This window comes from Myotis nattereri, assembly GCF_964212035.1.
Source record: "Myotis nattereri genome assembly, chromosome: 18".
NCBI lineage: Eukaryota > Metazoa > Chordata > Mammalia > Chiroptera > Vespertilionidae > Myotis > Myotis nattereri.
This window is the reverse complement of record NC_138093.1, coordinates 38,901,909-38,921,713: the sequence shown is the minus strand read 5'-3', so window position 1 is coordinate 38,921,713 and position 19,805 is coordinate 38,901,909. Positions and strand designations below refer to the sequence as shown.

At 43.4% G+C, this 19,805-nt stretch overlaps 1 protein-coding gene across 1 annotated transcript; it reads right to left on the bottom strand.

The window, feature by feature from the left end:
• Positions 1-1,543: 1,543 nt before the first annotated feature.
• SLC19A2 (solute carrier family 19 member 2) lies at positions 1,544-18,695 on the bottom strand (the record flags this gene model as incomplete). Its single annotated transcript, XM_081112560.1, has 6 exons — positions 1,544-2,628; positions 4,556-4,697; positions 5,047-5,239; positions 6,283-6,505; positions 11,092-11,694; positions 18,492-18,695. The coding sequence occupies 6 exons, from the start codon at positions 18,693-18,695 to the stop codon at positions 2,500-2,502; spliced, it is 1,494 nt and encodes a 497-aa protein (XP_080968686.1). The 3' UTR covers positions 1,544-2,499.
• Between the last annotated feature and the right edge of the window lie 1,110 nt (positions 18,696-19,805).

Genomic DNA, 19,805 nt, shown 5'->3' with positions numbered 1-19,805 from the left:
TTAAAGGGAAGGTGCTCATTTGTTGTAAGAACGGACGGATTTGTTTCTGGGACATGATGACCAAATGATTCTTGACGGATGGCAGGAAGAGGCTTCCCTGGGTGTCAGAATATTCTGGGCGGCAACAAAGAAGCTAGGAGGTTTCAGAACAAGATGGTAGCTTCTGCCCTTGAATTGATTTCATTTGTTTTAAGAATTCAGTTAACACCGAAGGGAATGTGGGCCTTTTCGGTTTCTAAAAGGGAGAATGCTTTAAAAACAGAGATGAGCGATATCAAGATGAAGATCAAGAAAAATGAACAGTGCAATGCAGTGCTAGAAAAAATTAGGAAAACAACAGACATAAGGGGAAGAGTCAAAGGTAAAGACCACTAAACAATGGAAGAATTAACAAGACGTCAAGGTTAATTAGGAAGGTCAGGTGAGGGAAGGCTTAATATGAAATTTGTCTTATGAGAAATTATTAAAAGATTTAAAGATGTAATACAAAGGTCCCACTGAAGCAAAAGATAAATTTTAAATGATTTTGATTTAAAAAGGGAAATATACTGTAAAATATTTATTTAATAAAAATAATTTTATAAGCTATACAGAATTGAATAAAAAGTACAACAAATTATTTCCACTTTGCAAAACTGCATACAGTACAACTTGCAAATAGTGTTCAGCATTCTGCAAACATGGCCACCCACCAAGACGTGCACCTATTACTGTCTTAATAAGTAAAGGCTCCAGGTGTGTGCCACAGACTTCAAATTAAATTCCAGGGAGAAAATGCTTTGGTAACATGAACACTTTGATTATACAACAGTCCATTTCATTTAAAAAGATTAAATAAAATCCCTCAAGTACCACTCTTCTATTTGTTTCTGAGTAAACAATTCCCTATGTAGCAAAATAAGAGATAAAATATAAAATTACAGGCTGTTACTTTAAGACATCATGTCCTCTTCCCTTCCATAGCTAGTGTTCTTTTCCTTTCCCTAGATCCAAAAAGATGTTGAATGGAAAATGACCTATTCTTATTCTATTCATTTACTTTTAGAGTTCCTGCTTAAACCAAATATACCTGTCAATTTTGCAATCTTGACACTATTATTCAGTTTAGCTGTGTCACTCGAAAAATATTAACATCCCCAGATGAAAGCAGCTACCAAGGTTCTTTTCAAGATAAGGCAACAAAGTTGGCTTTAAAGTCCTCTTCACGTCTCACATATTCCAGCAGCCACTTGGTAGGCAGGCTGATTTGTTAATGTATAAATGTATACAGAATATTTTTTTCAAGTACCTTGGAACTGGAATCACTAGCAGTTGTTATTTTAAGCAAATATTAAAGATGACCCACCTTTAGAGCAAAGGCAGATTTAATGTACAAAGTGCAGGAATCGTATCTATCCTGGTTCCTGTCCCATTGAAATCAACGAAAAGAGGCTCAGTTTGTGAAAAAGGCCTTGGAATAATCCAACTCCTAATGACAACCTTATCTTGGATAAGAAGGACAAATATAAAAGTTATAAATGGAGATGAAGTTATTTTTAAAAAGTCTTTTTCATTTTATTTTGGAAATAAAAGGGAATGCAAATACAGAGTGTGCTAGCACAGTAAGCGCCATGTCAGCCACCGGTGACTGACACTATACTTTCCGCCCAGAAGACAAAACAGGCTGGACACTTAACGTGCTAGTTGTGTCTTTAGCCCATATTTTAACTTTTCATCATGGAATTAACAGTCCTTCCCACTGAGGAATAAAAGATGAGGAAATCTACCTACATTTCCTGATTAGGTCTCTTCACTCAGCTATGAGCAGGCTTCAAAACTTGCCTTTTTTCCTAACTAAATGAGCTTCTCTGGGAAGCATAGAATAATGCAAACATATATTTCAAACAAAAATCTACACAAATACATAACTCGCAAGATGGGAACATTCATACAATGAATTCTTAAACATAACTTATTAGAAATAACACATACTCCTTATAGGACAGGACACCAAACCAGAGCAAATATTGCCTGTGATAGGACAACTTTCATCTGTAGAAACACAAGCGCACATGAGTAACACAAAATAAGAATTAAGTTGTACAGAGACAGGTGCTGTTACAACATATTCCTATTTTGACCTGTAACATCGGTGTCCCTGTGAGACCCTGGTCTCAAGCTTCTGTCTAATCAGCTATAGAAGTACTTGACCTATGAGACACCCAGCTCACTTGCTATCAAGTATACAGCACCATGTGCTGCTTGACTGCTCATGATGATTTAGTTTTCAAAATCAAGTCCACTTTTGAATCAGAAAAAAGTCATCCTTAAATAAACAAACTTTCCTTCTGTTCCTCTGAACATGATTATGTTACGCTAGAAACACAGGTATAGTCAATTGGCTGCTTTGAAGCCATGAAATGCATTCATAAATATATGTTCTACACCTTAAAAAATTAAATACATCCAGGGACTGTGGCTGTGCGGAGTTCTTGCTATAAGAAGCTTGTCAGTAGTATATTATGAAGTGGTTACTTGAGAACTTGACTCTGGATCTTCCTGCTTTGTATATTTCTTCATAATCGTGACTATACCATTAGCCAGGAAAACCACAGCGATGAGTGCAAAATAACCTGCGTAGATCAGGAACTAAAGGGGGAAACAAGTCATGTATAGAATTATTAATAAGAAGAGCTGTTGTATTACATGTATGAAAACGTACTCTATAATTAAAAGGAATTCAGTTTCTCAATGAAACTTTAAAAAGTAGTGTGTTTACCCAATGTGCCAGGCACTGAAAACACAGAGGCAGCAGGGTGTGGAGCTACAGAAGCCTGGATGCCTGAGTGTGAATCCTGATGACATCCTTGACCAGCTGTGTGACGTTGATTGAGATACCTAATTTCTGAACCTTAACCTCATTTACAAAATGGAATTCGTATTTCCTACTTTACAGGGTTGTTGGGAAGGGATGAGATCATGCATGTAAATGTTTATTAGCGCCATGCCAGTGCTGTTAATACTACTGTTGGTAATTCTGTTGTCACTGACTCATGGTCTCTACCCTCAAGCCGGCAGATTGGTACCTGGGTATGACTAACACGCCAAGTTCTGAAGATCAAGAACTTTGATTCTTCCCCAGAAGAGGGCAGTAGAAGGTCAACTACAGATTGGGGCAAAATGAGGTTTATAGTTGTTTGTATGGAAAATAATACAATAATTAATACATAATACTAATGAATAAACTGTGTTTCTATAAACCCACTTTTGCCCCACCCTGTATATTCCATTACAGGATTACATTTTATATGGGTCCTCTCTAAGCCGACTTTTTAATGTGGCTATATAGTTCAGCAACATAGTCACCACCATGTTCTTCCTAAAATAACTTACTAAATACATAGAAGCTGGTCCATGGGTTCAATAAGAGAGTAGCTCTAAGTCTTTGAACTAGGTTTTTAAAAGATTGGATACGTTTTCCTATAGGAAATCTGTTAATCATGGCAGCTCTCAGGTTCAACACAGCCCACAAATTTCTATTATCCCATATGTTTAAACCCATAATCTTTACAGCAGGATGACAGGTTCTAGTTTCTGTCCTACCCTCCATCCTTAATGAAGCTCCTAACTCTTGCAAGGCCTTCTGAGGTTTCTACTGCCAGTAGTAACTGGGAAACAGAAAGTAATAAGCTCCCCTCCTCTGCTCCCCCCTCCGCCTTTCTGAGGCAAATGCAGTGCAAGGCAAGCAGGCTTCGGAGTTAGATTCTGGTTGAGATCCTAGCTCTGCGCCACTATTGTTGACTCGGTGACCTTAACACTCAACATTACTTAACTCTCAGATTATTTTCTCCATTCTAAACCTGACAACTCTACAAAATCCTATTTAAGTACCTTTAAGTACCTGGCACATAGAAAGCGCTCAGCGCACATTACCTATTATTATGATTTCTCTTAGATCTCATCCATAAAAATACAGTTAATTACTGCTGATATGTTGGGTCTTTCTATTCTAAGAAAACTAATGTGTAAGAATAATGGAGAAGCAATATTCTGGCCTGGGAGGGGGCACTTTTTGATTTAATCGCCTGTTGTGCCCAAGTACAGAGCAAACCCTACCTATAGGCTCACAATGCATGAAGGCATATGCAACCATTCGATCCCTCAATGAAAAAATGTGTTCACATAGTCTTGGGTGTTTGTACAGGTGTTTTCTCAATAGGCCGTGTGTTAAGAATCAGAATGCTATTCATCAACAGCAAGTCATTACCTTGGTACCTGGGGGAGGGGGATTAAATAAAGAAGGGAGGAGACTTAGCTGCGAGGTAAGGCAGGATTGCCCCCAACATGCTCCAGGTAGCAAAGAACTACAGAGGGGGAGGACTGACAGGAGGGGACGCCGTTACTTTTTATGTTACGTCAGTCTATACCAGTGGTCAGCAAACTGCAGCTCGCGAGCCACATGCGGCTCTTTGGCCCCTTGAGTGTGGCTCTTCCACAAAATACTGACTTCTGCGTATGGGCCACGAAGTTTTAATCACACTGTACGTGCGTGCCCGCACGTGGTAACAGCTCTTACCTGAGTGGTGATTTCTAAGCCAAGGCCACTGGCATCGACTACAATGAGCGTGAGCAGCGTCTGCAGGGCCAGAGCAATGAAGGTGTTGACACCAAACACTAGGGCATAGCGCTCCATACTGAGGTTTGCTGCAATCTGAAAACTTAACAAATAAAGAAGAATAAATAGATAAGAATTTCTTCCTGGGTAGTTAAAATTTTAATTTAAATGGGAAGGCCCCCTTCTTTCTACTGTCAATCACCTTCCCAACTAAGTGAAAAGTATTTTGTTGCTAAATGACTTAAATCTCATGCAAAACCTGGAAACAGTGGGGACACGTGAGCGAGGAATTAAATGAACCTTGCCTAAATGCTTCCTTAGGAGAAAACAATCAATACAGTGCTTTCTCCCCTTTGCCTCTCTTACTTAGAAAATTTAATTTCTTTGTAAAGAAATTAAAAGGTTTATCCAATCACAACTTTTCCTAATGCTTCTTTGAATAAAATACATACGTTGCTATGGTGATGAGTAACATGTAGATGATTCTGAAGACAACATAGGACGCGTAGCACACCCAAATGTTACCCACGGTGTCCATGATGTACACTGCGGCCGCAATCAGGAGAGAACACAGCGACAGTGTCATTTCTCCCCACGTGGACCAGGATATTTTTATGTAACCAACTGCAAAAACGGCGACAGCACCTGCAGAATGACCAGAAAAATAAATAAAGACTATTTAAAAAAATTTAAATCAGCTTAGATTATTCCATTTTAAAGCTATGAACTTATATAGAGGGTGCTCAAGAATAGGGAGGGCCTTGAAAGGGAGGCAGAGAATTGGACTTGATGGAATAAATGCTATGGAGCCAGTGTGAGGATGAGAGACTGAATCAGGGTGGCTGGCAATGAGATGGGAAAGGAGGCCACAGCTCCAGGGAGGCTGCTAAAGAAATGCGGCTGAGGCAGAGGCAATGTCCAGAAGAACCACTGCTCCTACCGGTAAGCTGTGGCAGGACAGGGCCTCTCCTCCTCCCTGAGGAGCCACTGAGAACATGGCAACAGGGCATCTCTGCCCTTTGGGAAAATGACGACAATGATAATGACAGCTAAAATCTATGGAGTGCTCCTAAGTGCCAGGTGCAGATATAAGTGTTTACAGAAATCATGTGAAAACCTTTATGAGGCATGTCAACAAATTAGAAAGGGACAATAGAATAAAGCGGTCAATGCACCGGTTCTGAGTTCAAATCTTAACCTCACTACTTACCATCTACATTACCTTGGGCAAGTTAGTAACCTATCTGTCCATGGTTTCCTCAACTGTAAAATAGGATGGCAATTGCAGCTATCTCAGGAATTTTGTAAGGACTGAGTTAATATACATGAATTATAACAGCAGTTCTCAACCTGTGGGTCACGACCCCTTAGGCGGTTGGACGACCCTTTCACAGGGGTCGCCTAAGACCATCCTGCATATCAGATATTTACATTATGATTCATAACAGTAGCAACATTACAGTTATGAAGTAGCAACGAAAATAATTTTATAGTTGGGTCACAACATGAGGAACTGTATTTAAAGGGCCAGAAGGTTGAGAGCCACTGAATTATAACATCAGAGCTCAAAGTAAGTAAGTCATTCTTTGGAGTTACTTCAAGTTTGGGAGAGGAGAGAAAACCTGATTATGGTTGACGACTACCAGAGGAATCCCCCTCCTAACCATCCCTAATTCAGCACTGCTTACCCAGTAAGGTGGAAACGGCCTCCACGCCTCCGTTATAGATAGCAGCATTGCGAGAAGGCATCACCTGCTCCCACAGGCCCTGTGTGTAGTTGATCACTTGAAAATAGCCACAGGTGGAGAGGGCCCACCACACCGACCAGCAGAGCAGCGGGCGGGAGGAGTAGCACATCAAGAAGTCATTCCACAGTACCTTCAGCACAAGGAGCCGGTCTGGCTGGGGCTCCTACAAACCAAAGGGAAGAAAGCTCACCCATCTCGAAGGCAACTGGACAGGAGCAATTGTATAGGCTCAATATTTAACTTAACAGGCGTTACTCTTTTCCTTTGTGAAAAATATGTACAGGGTGGGGCAAAAGTAGGTTTACAGTTGTTCATATGGAAAATAACAATAAATAATAATACAAGAATAAACTCTTGATACATAGTTATAAAATTTTCTTGTAATGAGAACTTTTAAGACCTATTTTATTAGCAACTTTCAAATATGCAGTATTGTCATCACCATGTTGCACAATGTAGCCCCAGGACTTGTTTTATAACTGGAAGTTTGTACCTTTTGACCCCCTTCACCCATTTCTCCTACTGCCCAATCCCAATCTGTTCTTTGTATCTAGAAGATTTTTGGATTTTTGGTTGTGTGAGTGCACGTTTTGTTTTGAGAATCCAAATATAAGGGAGATCGTATGGTATTTGTCTTTCTCTTTTTGACTTATTTCTCGTAGCATAATACACTTGAAGTCTATCTATGTTGTCTGCAAATGGCAAGAGTTCATTCTTTTTTTTCCCCTTTAATCCTCACCCAAGGATATGTGTTTATGTATTTAGTTTTTAGAGAGAGAGGAAAGGAGAAACATTGATGTATGAGAGAAATATCAATTGGCTACCTCCCCAAATCAGGGATCGGATCCAGTGATTCTCAACCTTCTTAATGCCGCGACCCTTTAATACAGTTCCTCATGTTGTGGTGACCCCCAACCATAAAATTATCTTCGTTACTACTTCATAACTGTAATTTTGCTACTGTTATGAATTGTAATATAAATATCTGATATGCAGGATGTATTTTCAGGGGTCGCGACCCATAGGTTGAGAACCACTGGTAGGCAATCAAGGTAGGTGCCCTGACTGGGAACTGAACCTGCAACCTTTTGGTGCACAGAACAAAGCTCCAATCAGTTGAATCACCCGGCCAGGGCATTACTCATTTTTTATGGCTAATAATTTTTTATTATTATACACCACATTTTCTTTATTTGTTCATCCACTGACAGACACGTAGGTTGTTCCATATCTTGGCTATTTTAACTAATGCTACAATGAACATGGGGGTGCAGATATCTTTTTGAGATAGTGTTTTTGTTTTCTTCAAATACCCAGAAGTAGAATTGCTGGATCATATGGATGTTCAATTTACACTTCCATCAATAGTGACAAAGGGTTTCCTTTTCTCCACATCCTCTGAGACCCAGCTCGTTAAGGAGCTCGTTAACTCAAATTACTCTGTCAACTCAAAGCAAAAAATCAGCCAGAGACAGCTGGTATCTCAAAAAACTCGTTAAGTCGGAAACTCGTAAGACAAGGCCCCACTGTACTTGTTATTATCTTTCTGAGAACAACCATTCCAACAGGTGTGTGTGGTTTTGATTGCATTTCCCTGGTGATTAGAAGCATCTCTTCTTGTATCTGTTAGTCACGTGCATGTCTTCTTTGGAAAAATATCTGTTCAGATCATTTGCCTGTTTTTTAATTGGATTTTTTTTTTTACTATTGAGTTGTATTAGTTTTTTATGTATTTTGGATATTAACCCCTTGTCAGATATGTAATTTGCAAATATTTTCTCCTATTCAGTAGGTTGCTCTTTCATTTTGTTGACTGTTTCCTTTGCTATGCAGAAGCTTTTTAGTTTGATGCAGACCCACTTACTTTTGCTGTTGTTGCTTTTGCTTTTGGTGTCAGGTTTAAAAAATCATTGCCAAGACCAATGTCACGAAGCTTACTGCCTTTGTTTTCTTCGAAGAGTTTAATGTTTCGGGTCTTACTGTCTCAAATCTTAATCCAGTTTGAGTTAATTTTGTGTAGAACCTTGAAAGGGTATAATTAAGTCTTTACAAGTTAAAGGCCACTCTTTACTGAGCTCAGTTGTGCAAAGGGAAATTTATCTACACTCAAACCAATGGCTACGATGGGAACTTTTGAGAATAAGTTTGACAAACTTATTATTTGTCAAAATATGGTTCTATGAGTCAGGACTACACTTTTTTCTGATTTTCATGGCTAGTTCCTTTATGTTACTCAGGTCTCAACTCAGACAATAGCTTTCAGAAGCCATTCAGTACTCTTACCAGTCATTACTTCTGGATACCCTGTCACTTTCTAGCCCATTTTCCCTTACTATAAAATCAAGATCAAACCACCAACCTACCTGCATATTCTTCTTTACCATAATTACTTCAATTATAACTTATGGTTCAGTTATGAGCTTTGTCAACTTAAAATGACAGTGCAATCTCCAACATCCATATTTTGACTTTCCTTCAGGCTTGTCAAAGAAAAGCAGTATTTTAGGGCTGTAAGCACCAAGCAGCACTGCCTGCCTGTTAGCCAGGCGCAAAGCCAAGGACATCATGGTATGGCTTGAACCCTAATTTTTACCACACTGTAACCAACATGATGGCTGACTGTTGTCTCCCAGTGAAAGCCTTCATGGAGCACAGTATAGGGTGAAGTGAATCTCCCGTACATTCTTCACTATGTTTAGGAGTACATCTGTCTAATTCTACAGCCACGACCTCTGATCCCGACCCTCTTCTCTAACACAAGAGGGTTGATGAGATCTAATGTCCCTTGTAACTTTAAGATGCTCTTATTATTCTAAGACTTGTGGTTTGAATCACTTTTAACTCTAAAAATGTTATAATTATTCAGCATGTCAAGTATTCATACTTTGCCTATCTATAAACAACAAATATCAAGTTGCTCTATGACTGTAGATTTCAACTCATTAATAGACTAGGTTTCAACTCATTAGTAGGTAATAACATCAATTTAGTGAGCAATGATCACATGATAAAAAATAAAGTGAATGGACTGTGTCAGAATAATGTATTTTAAAAACCATGGTTTCAGTTACATAAAAAGTATATGTGTGTGTATGTATGTGTATATATATACACACACACACAAACATATCCTATATAATAAAGAACTAATATGCTAATTAGACTGAACAGCAGAACGACCATCCAGACAACCTTCTGGACGAAGCCCCTGAGGCAGCCAGGGCTGCGAGGGCTGAGGCCGCTTGCACAAATTTTGTGCATCGGGCCTCTAGTGAGTGTGTGTGTGTGTGTGTGTGTGTGTGTGTACACACATGCGTGCACACATACACACACCTGTGTACTGGTTGCCATGTAAAATGTTTCTTACTAAGTAGTTTCCTATTCATATTCAAAAAAGTTTAAAACTTAACTGGTCTATGAAAATCTTTAGAATTATGGTCAATATGTTAACATTTTTAAAAATATACATGTATTATAGATATGTATGTACTTATTAATCTTAGCTAAAGCCATTTTGACACATTTGAGACAGATTTTTAAAAGGTTCTTATTCTTTTTTCTACATGAGATCTATCAACCAACCACTCGTACTCCTTTCCCTCCCTCATCAACTCTTTGTTGACTCTCTGGCATCACCTAACAAACTGATGGAGTGAGCGTTCCATTTCTACTAGTTCCTGGTAACTCTGACTGAAGCGGCCCTAATAGTCAAAGTGAGCTTATGGTAAGTGTGACCCAGGCTCTAAAGTGCGACCCAGGCTCTTTGGGATGATAACCTACATTTCAACGAGTAACCAGAGTGAAGAATGGGGGAAGGCGAGAGAGTAATTTTCGATGAGGACATTAGATGCCACGTTGAAACAAGTTGGATTAACTCCAGGTGGAGAGCCAGGCTCTATTCATGCTGGTCCTTTACTCTCAGCCGGCCCACAAAGCCTACGGAGCTTGGCTTTATGCCTGACAGAACCTGTCTACACAGATGGAATGTTAATAGGCTTATTAACAAACACCTCCCAAGAAAACTAAGATTAATTCAGTATGTTTGAAATGAATCTTGCCTCTCATAGCTTATAACCTGATAGAAAGATAAACTTTTATTAAAGGGTGACTGACTGGGGGAGGCGGTGAATCTTCCTGGCTAGAGAGAATAGATGGATGAATTATTTGGATGCCATACCTCAGCTAAGAAACAATTTCATAGTCACACTTCTAACATTATTTCATCTTCTTAAATATTCCTTTGGATCCTCATCTCCTGTATTATTCATCACTACGCACTTCGGCAAAGTAAAATTTCCAGCACAGAAGAGGACAGTAACTCCTATCCGTAAACACTTTGGCTTCAAGTGAGAAACGGGAAGTAGATATTCATCATTTGTTGGAATCATTTCACCTATTCATTTAGCAAAAATTTTCTGAGTGCTGTATTTATATGCCAAGTTCTGGGGATTGAAAGATGAAAGAAGAGATAGCCCTGACTGTGGCTTCTAAAACATTTCTGACACAAGCAATAGAATGTTGTGCCAGTCTGACCTTGAAGGTCATTCACTCCAGAGGAAAACACATTTGTCATTCCTAATTTAAATCAACCTTATCGTGAATCAATGAATGAATGAACCTCCATCCAACTCAGGATAAAACCTGAGTCCACGTGGATACAAGGTCTAGCATAGGGGGTTTCCCGTCTGTTTTCTCACTGCTGGTCTGGCCCCCGAGTAGCAGCCACAGGACATTCAAAGTTGGACTTACCGGTTCCTCCATGGGAGGCTCCTCCACATTTAGAGGGATTTTTGACTCAACATCCTCCCACCCGGGAAGGTGGTTAGAAGCTGAGGTGTCAGTCACAATACCACCATTTTGTATCTTGATACCATTCACTCCCTTGCAGGTAGAATGAACATGGTGGAAAAAAAGGCTCTTCTGTGGCATAGGCAGAAACCAGGCCACGGCAAAAGCCACAGAAACACAGGTAAGAGAGATGACATTCAGGCTGAACAGGGACCAGCCGGCCACTGAGACCAGGATTTGCCCTAGGACAGAGCCCACTGTGAAGCCCACCAAGGTGGCAGTTCGACTGTAACTTGTGACTTTCTGGTACCTGCTCAGGTCTACCACGCTGTAGATGTAAGAGTAATAGGCGATTTCAGTGGCTGTGCCGATGCCATAGAAGAATTCCAAGAACTGAATGGCCAGCAGTCCCTGGGCATAGAGCAGCATGAACCATGTGACGATAAGGCTGAGCCCTTGCAGCAGAATGACGGGTTTGTAACGGAGGTAGTCTGTGGCAAGGAACACAGGAAACAGCAGCACCAGGTAAGAGTAAGTCCATACTGGATAAATTTCATTGTAGACCTGATCGGCAAAGAAGGATAAAAAGTGATTAGTGATATCAAAGGACCTGGAATATTCATAACAATTTATTCTTATAGAACAACCTACCAATACCTCAAATACCTCATCCTTACCAACCAAAGAAATCATGGCAACAGTTCTGAATAGTGTTTGGAATATACTTCCCTATTTCCACTCCATCTTTTTCTTAAAATCCTGCCCATTCATCAAGGCCTCGTTCTTAGGCTTCCTCGCCCTGGGAGACTGCGGGCGCTGACAATCTTCGTACCACAACACTCAAGGCTCTCTGGACACTGCTTTGTACGTGTCATCTCCCCGTTCCTCACATCACTGGTTCTCAGCCACGGCTGCACATTTCCCAAGGAGCTTTGAGAATTCTGGATGCCCAGCCATCGGCATTTTTTAAAAACCTCCCAGGAGATTTTAACATGAGTCAGATCTGAGAACCGCTGCCTTATAGTTCTTTAAGGGTGCACTCATCTGCACAACCTAATAGCCGGCATACTGTTTAGGACGTACCTGGCTCAATAAATGTCTTCAAAACAAATAAATCCCTTGGAATCACTGTCAATTCCTTCTTCGAGGCACAGGACAGGAAGCCTTGATCTTACTGCTTGATTGATTAGGACTGATTTGAATCCTCTCATTTTTAAGTTTCATTTCTTTGGGAGCCCAGGAGTAAAAGAGTTGATCTGTTTACAATCTTTTAAAGATATATATGTTTTACTGATTTCAGAGAGGAAGAAAGAGGGATAGAGAGATAGGAACATCAACGATGAGAATCACTGATCTGCTGCCTCCAGCATGCCCCCTACTGGGAATTGACTTCCTAGGCATGTGACTTCCTGGTTCATAGGTCCATGCTCAACGATGCTGATGCTGAACCGCTGAGCCACAATGGCTGGGCTGTTTACAATCTTGATAGAATATCTGTGGGTGGTAGAATTATGGGCAACTTTGATGTCCTTCTTTTTGCTTGAAAAAGTAGCAGTGTTGGCTATTTATTTTTAATGTATTTTTAAAATTGACATATAACAGAAATATTCTTTAAAATAAGCATTAAACCATTAAGACTTCCAGCTAGAATTTCAGTTTCATCATTTGCTGTGTGATCCTAGGCAAGTTCTTCTAGTTCCCATTAGACTTACTCTCCATTATCAGTAAAAGAAGGTAAGACCTATACCATAGGGTTATTGTTGCAAGGATTAAATGAGAGAATATGTGTAAATCACTTACTCCACTTTATTCATAGGTCTGAAGATTTGAGGACTACCATGAACATACAGACCACTTGGAACAACATGAATTAGCTAAACTAACTGAACTGTCCTGCCCATTCTTCCAATAACAATCATCATTGGAGACTTCTCCTTCCTCCTATACGTGCCTAGTGTCTAGCAAGGTCTAGACCAGTCAGTTTTAAAAGATCATTTCAAATTCTGCATCAGTGGCCCCACATTTTTTTTTTTTTGTTAATCTTCACTCAAGGATATTTTTTTCCATTGATTTTTAGAAAGTGGAAGGGAGGGGGAGAGACAGAGAGAGAAACATTGATGTGAGAGAAACACATCACTTGGTTGCCTCTCTCACCAGGGCCAGAGCCTGCAACTGAGGTATGTGCCCTTGACTGCAATCAAACCTGGGACCCTTCAGTCCTTGGGCCGATGATCTATCCACTGAACAAACTGGCAATGGCCCCAGTTTTTAAGTGCTTTCTAAAAGGTCGTCTTGGTAACAGGCTAAATACTTTGCAATGGTGCACTGTAACCCTAGACTTTGACAATCTAAGTTCAAGGATGACTTTCTTTTTAACTCTTCTGTATACCTCTGTTTACCCAAGTATAAAATGGGCTGTTTTAAGGTTTTAGAGGAGCAACAGAGTAAACAATTATTGTGAAATCTTTTGCCAGCGCAGAGCACAACTATAAAAGTACAACATAATCTAAAATACATTCCAGACTTGATTTCTCTTTCTGACTGGCCAAATACCAAAAGTGATTTGTCTAAGCGCCTCACCTTCATGAATTTTTTTCTAACTTGTGTTTGTAAGTCATTTAGCAACCTCCACTTGAGCAGAAAATGTTCTTGCACCTGAACATGTGCATGAAAGTATAATCGAGAACTGTGGAAATGATTCTAAATTCAGAAGTGTGGAAATTTTAGCAAATGAGGAACAAAGTACACTTGGCTGGCTTAACCACCGTGGAAGATGCCTCTCAGTAGAAAAGCAAAGGCACCAAGAGTGCCCTGAGATGAAGGCCGGGAAGAGTGAAGGCTTCCCGACAGACTTCATAGTTGTGTTCCATTAACAAGCTCCCACTGCTTTTTTGCCTGTAGTTTTACAGATACCCTCCTACAGTTTTCTTCAGTTGGAAAGTGCCTCCTGGGTTTGATTTAGCATGTTTCTTCACCTTCCCATTTCCCCAACAAAGCATCACAAAGCTATTAGCCACCACACCTCCCCTTTAAAATGCCCTCCATCCCTTCTTCCATACCCCACCTTCTTCTGTGTTCTACCACACCCCTCTGGACTTTAACTTACTTCTTCACTTTAGTCATATGGTCTGTACTGAGACTTTATACCCTTTCAATAATAATTGTCCCCAAATGATTACCTGCCAAATTTTCATTACATAAATCTCATCCTTTTAATTATCGATTTAAAGTGTTTATACTTATAAGTCTGTTGCTATTCCTAATACAAAACCACAATATAGACCATGAAGATGAGGAAAAGTAACATTGCCAGACCTGCAAGGCCAAGTAGAAACAAAAACAAAAGGCAAGCGGGCAGAGGCCAGATGGCTTCTCTTTAACTTACTCTAAACCGGAAACCAGACTTTTCTCCTGTGAGAGAGGATCCACCTGACATGAATGTCCCTCTCACAGTGTGACCTGCATTAGATTAGCAAATCTCTACTGAGGAGCTACACACTGTGCTAATCACCTCACCTGCATGACCCCATTTAATCCAAACAACAGCCCGAGGAGGGAAATGCTTGTCATCCCTATTTTAAAACTGAGGCACCTGGCCTGAGAGAAAGGTTACAGAAACTGTCCCCCAGGTTATCATAGGTCGTAACTGGCAGAGGGAGACACTGGACCTAGATAATCTGAATCCACCGTGCTTCAATGCCTCATTCCTCCAATCAGAAAGCTGGTAGTGATCATTTACTGTGTTCCAGGGTTACTTCTAATGCCTGCAGCAGCTTTTTTTCTGAGCAAGAGAAGAGAGAGAGAGAGAGAGAGAGAGAGAGAGAGAGAGAGAGAGAGAGAGAGAAACACATCAATTAGTTGCCTCCTATATGCACCCCGGCCAGAGATCAAACCTGCAACCTAGGTACGTGCCCTGACCAGGAATTGAACCCTTGACCTTCTGGTGCACGGTAGGACATTTGCCCCAACTGAGCCACACTGGCCAGGGCTACAGCAGCTTTTTCAGCCTGCATTGAGGTGCTTGTACAGGGCATTCATGAAGATAAAGGCCACATCTCCAGAGGTTAGCCATTGGGTTTCCAAAAAGAAAGGATCCCTTCTCTCTCAATGCCTCCAAGGAGAAACTGTCACACCAAAAGTGCTTCTTCAATATTTTGAATCTTGAAGGGGAACTTTCTACATGTAGAAATGGACAAATTACAGGCTCTACTGTCCAGACCCTGGACAATACCTTATGTCAGGTAAAATCTGCCATGTGAGCAAAAGGAACTGATTTTATTGTAAGGCGCCGGTCACAACTCTTGGGGCCAGGACTAATTTGTGGCTTTCCTCTGAGACAGAAAAGTCGAGGGGAGGAAGTTCGGCTTTAGTTTCTAATTCAGATTTAGACTTTATTTTAGAATCAAGTCCAGTTAAACTAATAAGCATTTATTTGCACAACACTGTTTTCAAGCTGTATGAAGATTACAAGAAAAAAGAATAAAATAAAGCCTGTTCTCCAAGAGCTCTGAACTAGTGTGGAATGCGCACACATACACTATTGATCAGGGAGATCAGAAATACGGGGTCGCTTCTGTGAGATGGGCCTTAAGGATGAGGAAGTTGGAGGCTAACAAAGTTTCGGTATCAACAGATACACATGTAAGGGAGGGTTTCTCCAGGCTGAGATCTCATCTTTGAGTACAGACCAGGAGATGAGCCCCTGGCTGAGCTGGACTGAGGGCTCTAAGATGAATGAGGCAGGAGCTAGGGCCTGGGGAAGAGGGCAAGGGGGAGAAGGATGCAGGCCGTGGAAGATAAGGCTGTTCCGGAGGTAAGAGCCAAGTTCTGTAAGGCTCTGAAATAGCAGGTAGAGAAGGTGGAATGTTTTTTTAAGAAAATCAAAGAAAGGTAGTGAATGTTTGTCAAATCACACACTAAAAAAGATGAAAGGGTTAAAAATATTTTGTTAAGAGGTAAAGAGCTCTATTTTATTAAATGTTTGTCTTTCCGCTCTTGGGAAACAATCAAATTTTAACCTGTTTAAAATTTACCAATGGTACCTAAAAGAGGTAAACATTTTCCCTGAGATATAAGAAAAAATCTTTTGAGAGTCTGCCCTTCCTTCCCTCCTTTTGTCTTTAGAGATGGCTAACAACAGCCCTATTTAAGACGATCCAGCTTGGCCCTTCTCAAGTCTTCTAGGAGGAAATACAAACTTCAACACAAACATCACTGAGCACGATTAACATTCACTCTGCCTAAAAACCATGTCATATTTTTATTTCACTGTCACTGGTGAAAGCAGGCACTCAGTCAGAAAGAACACATTGTTCTATTTATTTCAATTACTCGATTATTTTTAAAAATCTAGGATTCTGGAGGGGGTGAAGAGAGCCACACTGCGCAACCAACAGACTCAGCCCTAATTCCAGAGTCCTCAGAGACAAATGGCATCCCTTTCCCCAGACACTCGCTTTCTCTCCAAACCCTGCCCTCTTCCTTTTCTAATTTGCAATAACAGAAGTGTGCTACGGTTTTGTTACACAATCAGCAAATATTTCCGGGGCCTGCCTGCCCCCCCCCCCCCCCCCCCCCCGCTTTATTCCTATGCCCCTGAACATATTTCACTCACCCTAGAAAGCTTTCTGGTATGATAGGGCACCTCCCACAGCATGGAACATCCCACAGCAACTCTTTGCCCAGGGCACGTGACAAAACAGATTGCCTTTCAAACATCAACACTGGGAGAATGTTTCTTGGCCGTGCGCTTGGTCAGGCAAGGTGCACACACCGATCACATGGCAGTTCACATGCAACTTTAATTGTCAGCAGCTCACCAGCAGGATCACCTCTGCTTCAGTGCCTACACCTCCGACCCAGGGGCCGTGCTGGGTGTCCAGGATCATTCTCTCCTATTTACTGCAGTCATGTTCTTCTTGTAAAACCGCTCTGTTCACAAGAGTTGGCCCTTTCCATTTTACTACCGTATAAAAATTCAAACATGTAATGAGTAACTGTTGCAGTCCCTTGGGGAGTAGGCCCCAAGACTGCGAAACAGAAGACCTGAAGTTGGGTCAAAGTCAGTGACACTTGAGAGAGGTGAGACTATGAGAAACTCAAATGAAACCCTCCATCCAGACTTCAACACCCGCCCTTCAACTCCCGGACCAGGGACCTTGGACACGGAGGATGATGCAGTAGCCGAGTGCGCTGTGTGTAATGACATCCTGCTCTGACCTGTTAGGCAGGGAGACTGAGAGGTGATTAATCCCAGGGAGAAGAGCAAGGTTTAGAGGGGAGCATGTCACCGCAGCTGGAGGAAAAGTGAGCCTGGGCAAAAGGGGTGAGCCAACAAGTGCCCACCCCGCTTTCCAGAAGGGGCGCCAGGCCTAGCCTTCAAGGGAGAGCATGTTGAGCCGGCTTTATTCTGGTTTTGTGGGGCCGCCCTGAGTTTAGTTCCTTTTGCAGTTAATATAATGTCTTTCTTCTTCAAAAAACACAGGTGTGGAGACTGACCCTACGGTTTGAGAGTTGGACGTTTTCAAAGCACACAGGGAACTTCTGAAGTACGCACACCCCCTCAACCGGGGAAAATCAACCAGCAAGAAGTTCTTGCTCACGGACTGCGGGCTCCCAATCACTCTGATCATCACACAAGTTTTGCAAGATCTCACCGTGCAGCTGAGGAGCAAAACTAACATCTGTGAAGCAACAATGCACAATGCAGGGAAAACTGTAATTAAGTGCCAACTCTGCGATACCATCTAAGTATCTGCTTTTATCCCAGGAGGTGTGCGTGGGGGGGGGGGGGGGTGTGTGTGTTGGGGGGGGGGCGGGCGGGGGCAGCAAATCCTTGGACACAGTTCCATCCAACTGAGAATCCAGGTCGATGAAGACGCCGGGCTCCCGCTGACCTGGTCCTTCCTAATTTGAGCGCATCCATCTCGCCCGCGGTAAACAGAGTCAGGGACGGAGGGGAGGGGAGGGGCTGCAGGAGCGGGAGGGCGGTCCTTCGAGAAAAGCATGTGGGTCCCTGCTGTGTTTCCATCAGCGCATATTTACTAGATCTTTACCAGGTGCACAGTGCGGCTTGCTGTTTTCACTGTTTTCTCCAAATGCACCCCCCTTTCCCCGCCAGCCCTCCCCCGGCCCCAGCAGGAACCGCCGGCCCGGAGCATCCCAGCCCCGCGGCTCCGAGCCCGCAGGAGGCGCGCCCCCAGGACCAACGGGCAAACAGCCCGAAGGACTGCGGCGCACAGCGCGGGCCGCCTTCCAACTGGGAAAAGTCACCCATCTGCCCCGCAGGGCTCCCGCCCCGCCCGCCCCTCGCCGCATCCCCTCCGCACACCTGCCGCCGCGCCCGCGCCCTCCGCGCGTACCTCCTTCTCCGTCAGGTTCTTGTCGGGCCCCAGCAGGTAGGGCGTCAGGAAGGGCTCGGACGGCCGGAGGCTGGCGAAGAAGCCGTAGGCGCAGAGCAGCGACGTGGGCAGGAGCCAGCCCTCGCGCGGGACCCGCGCCGTGCGCAGGAGCATGGTGGCCGCCGCCGCCGCCGCCCGCCGGGACACCGGGCCGGGCACATCCATCCGGAGCGCGAGGGGCGGCGACCCGGCCCCTTCCTCCTCCTTTTCCTCCTTCGCCAACTGAAGTGAGGCTCGAGCGTCGCCCCGGCGCCGGCAGCTGTCACCACGCGCGGCGCCTCCTCCCGGCAGGGCCCGGCCGTCCTGGGTGTCGCTCCGGCCTCCTCCGCGCCGGGAGCTGCCAGTGCGGCCCCGCGACTCGCGGCCCGAGGCAGGCGCGCCCGAAGGCCCACCCTCCGCCACCGCCCCCAGGCAGGGAGCCAATCACAGGAGAGCTTGGAATCTGGCTTCGCTCCCATTGGCCGGTGGCGGCACGCCAGACGGCTGACGTCCCCGGGCCGAAGCGGGGAGGACGGGCTGGGTGGGAGGCCGAGCCGTGGCGGCGGCGCGCGCGGGCCGGGCGCATGGCCAGGGGGGCAGCGGGCGCCGGGCGCCGAGGGCTCGCTGGTCCGGGCGATGCTCCGTGTGGGTCCAGTCCCCACCGGAAGGGAGGGCGCCAAGGTCTCTCACCTTTCAGATCCCCCTTCCCCGGTGACTGAGCGGGCGAGGCCGGGCAGAGTACCCCTGGGGCAGGGGCTGGCGAACCTGTTTCACGGCGTGTTCAGCGGCCACGGGGAGAGGAGAAGCCCGGGAGCGTTTACCGAGAGAACGAACCGAAGAAAGTGCGTCAACTATTGCGAGAAGAAGGAGCCAGCTAGTCACGGAACAGAAGGACCTCAATGGAGTGCTCATCAACGGGATTTGGCTCAATTTTGTCACTTTTTTTGCAAGCAGGATACAAAGAGAACAAACACATAACTGAATGCTGTAGCCTGTGGGTAAAAGGGAAGTGGGAAATTCTGAATCGTTAAAGCAGTTATTAAATACTACCAATTTGTTCGTTAAAAAAAAAAAATCAAGACTTGGCATAGTTTCCAAGGGCAAAGCAAGACAAGAAGTCCCAGTGCTTCCTTTCATTTCGCGGTGAGCCTTAATGCCTGACTCACAGCGGACTCCTTCCCAGTCCTGCTGCTGCAGACCAAGCGGCACCGCTTAAAGCAATTTTCTCCGTGCAGTATTTGCAGAGTAAGACATTTTTTTTTAACTCTCTATTTTGCTTTAATGTATGCTACGGCC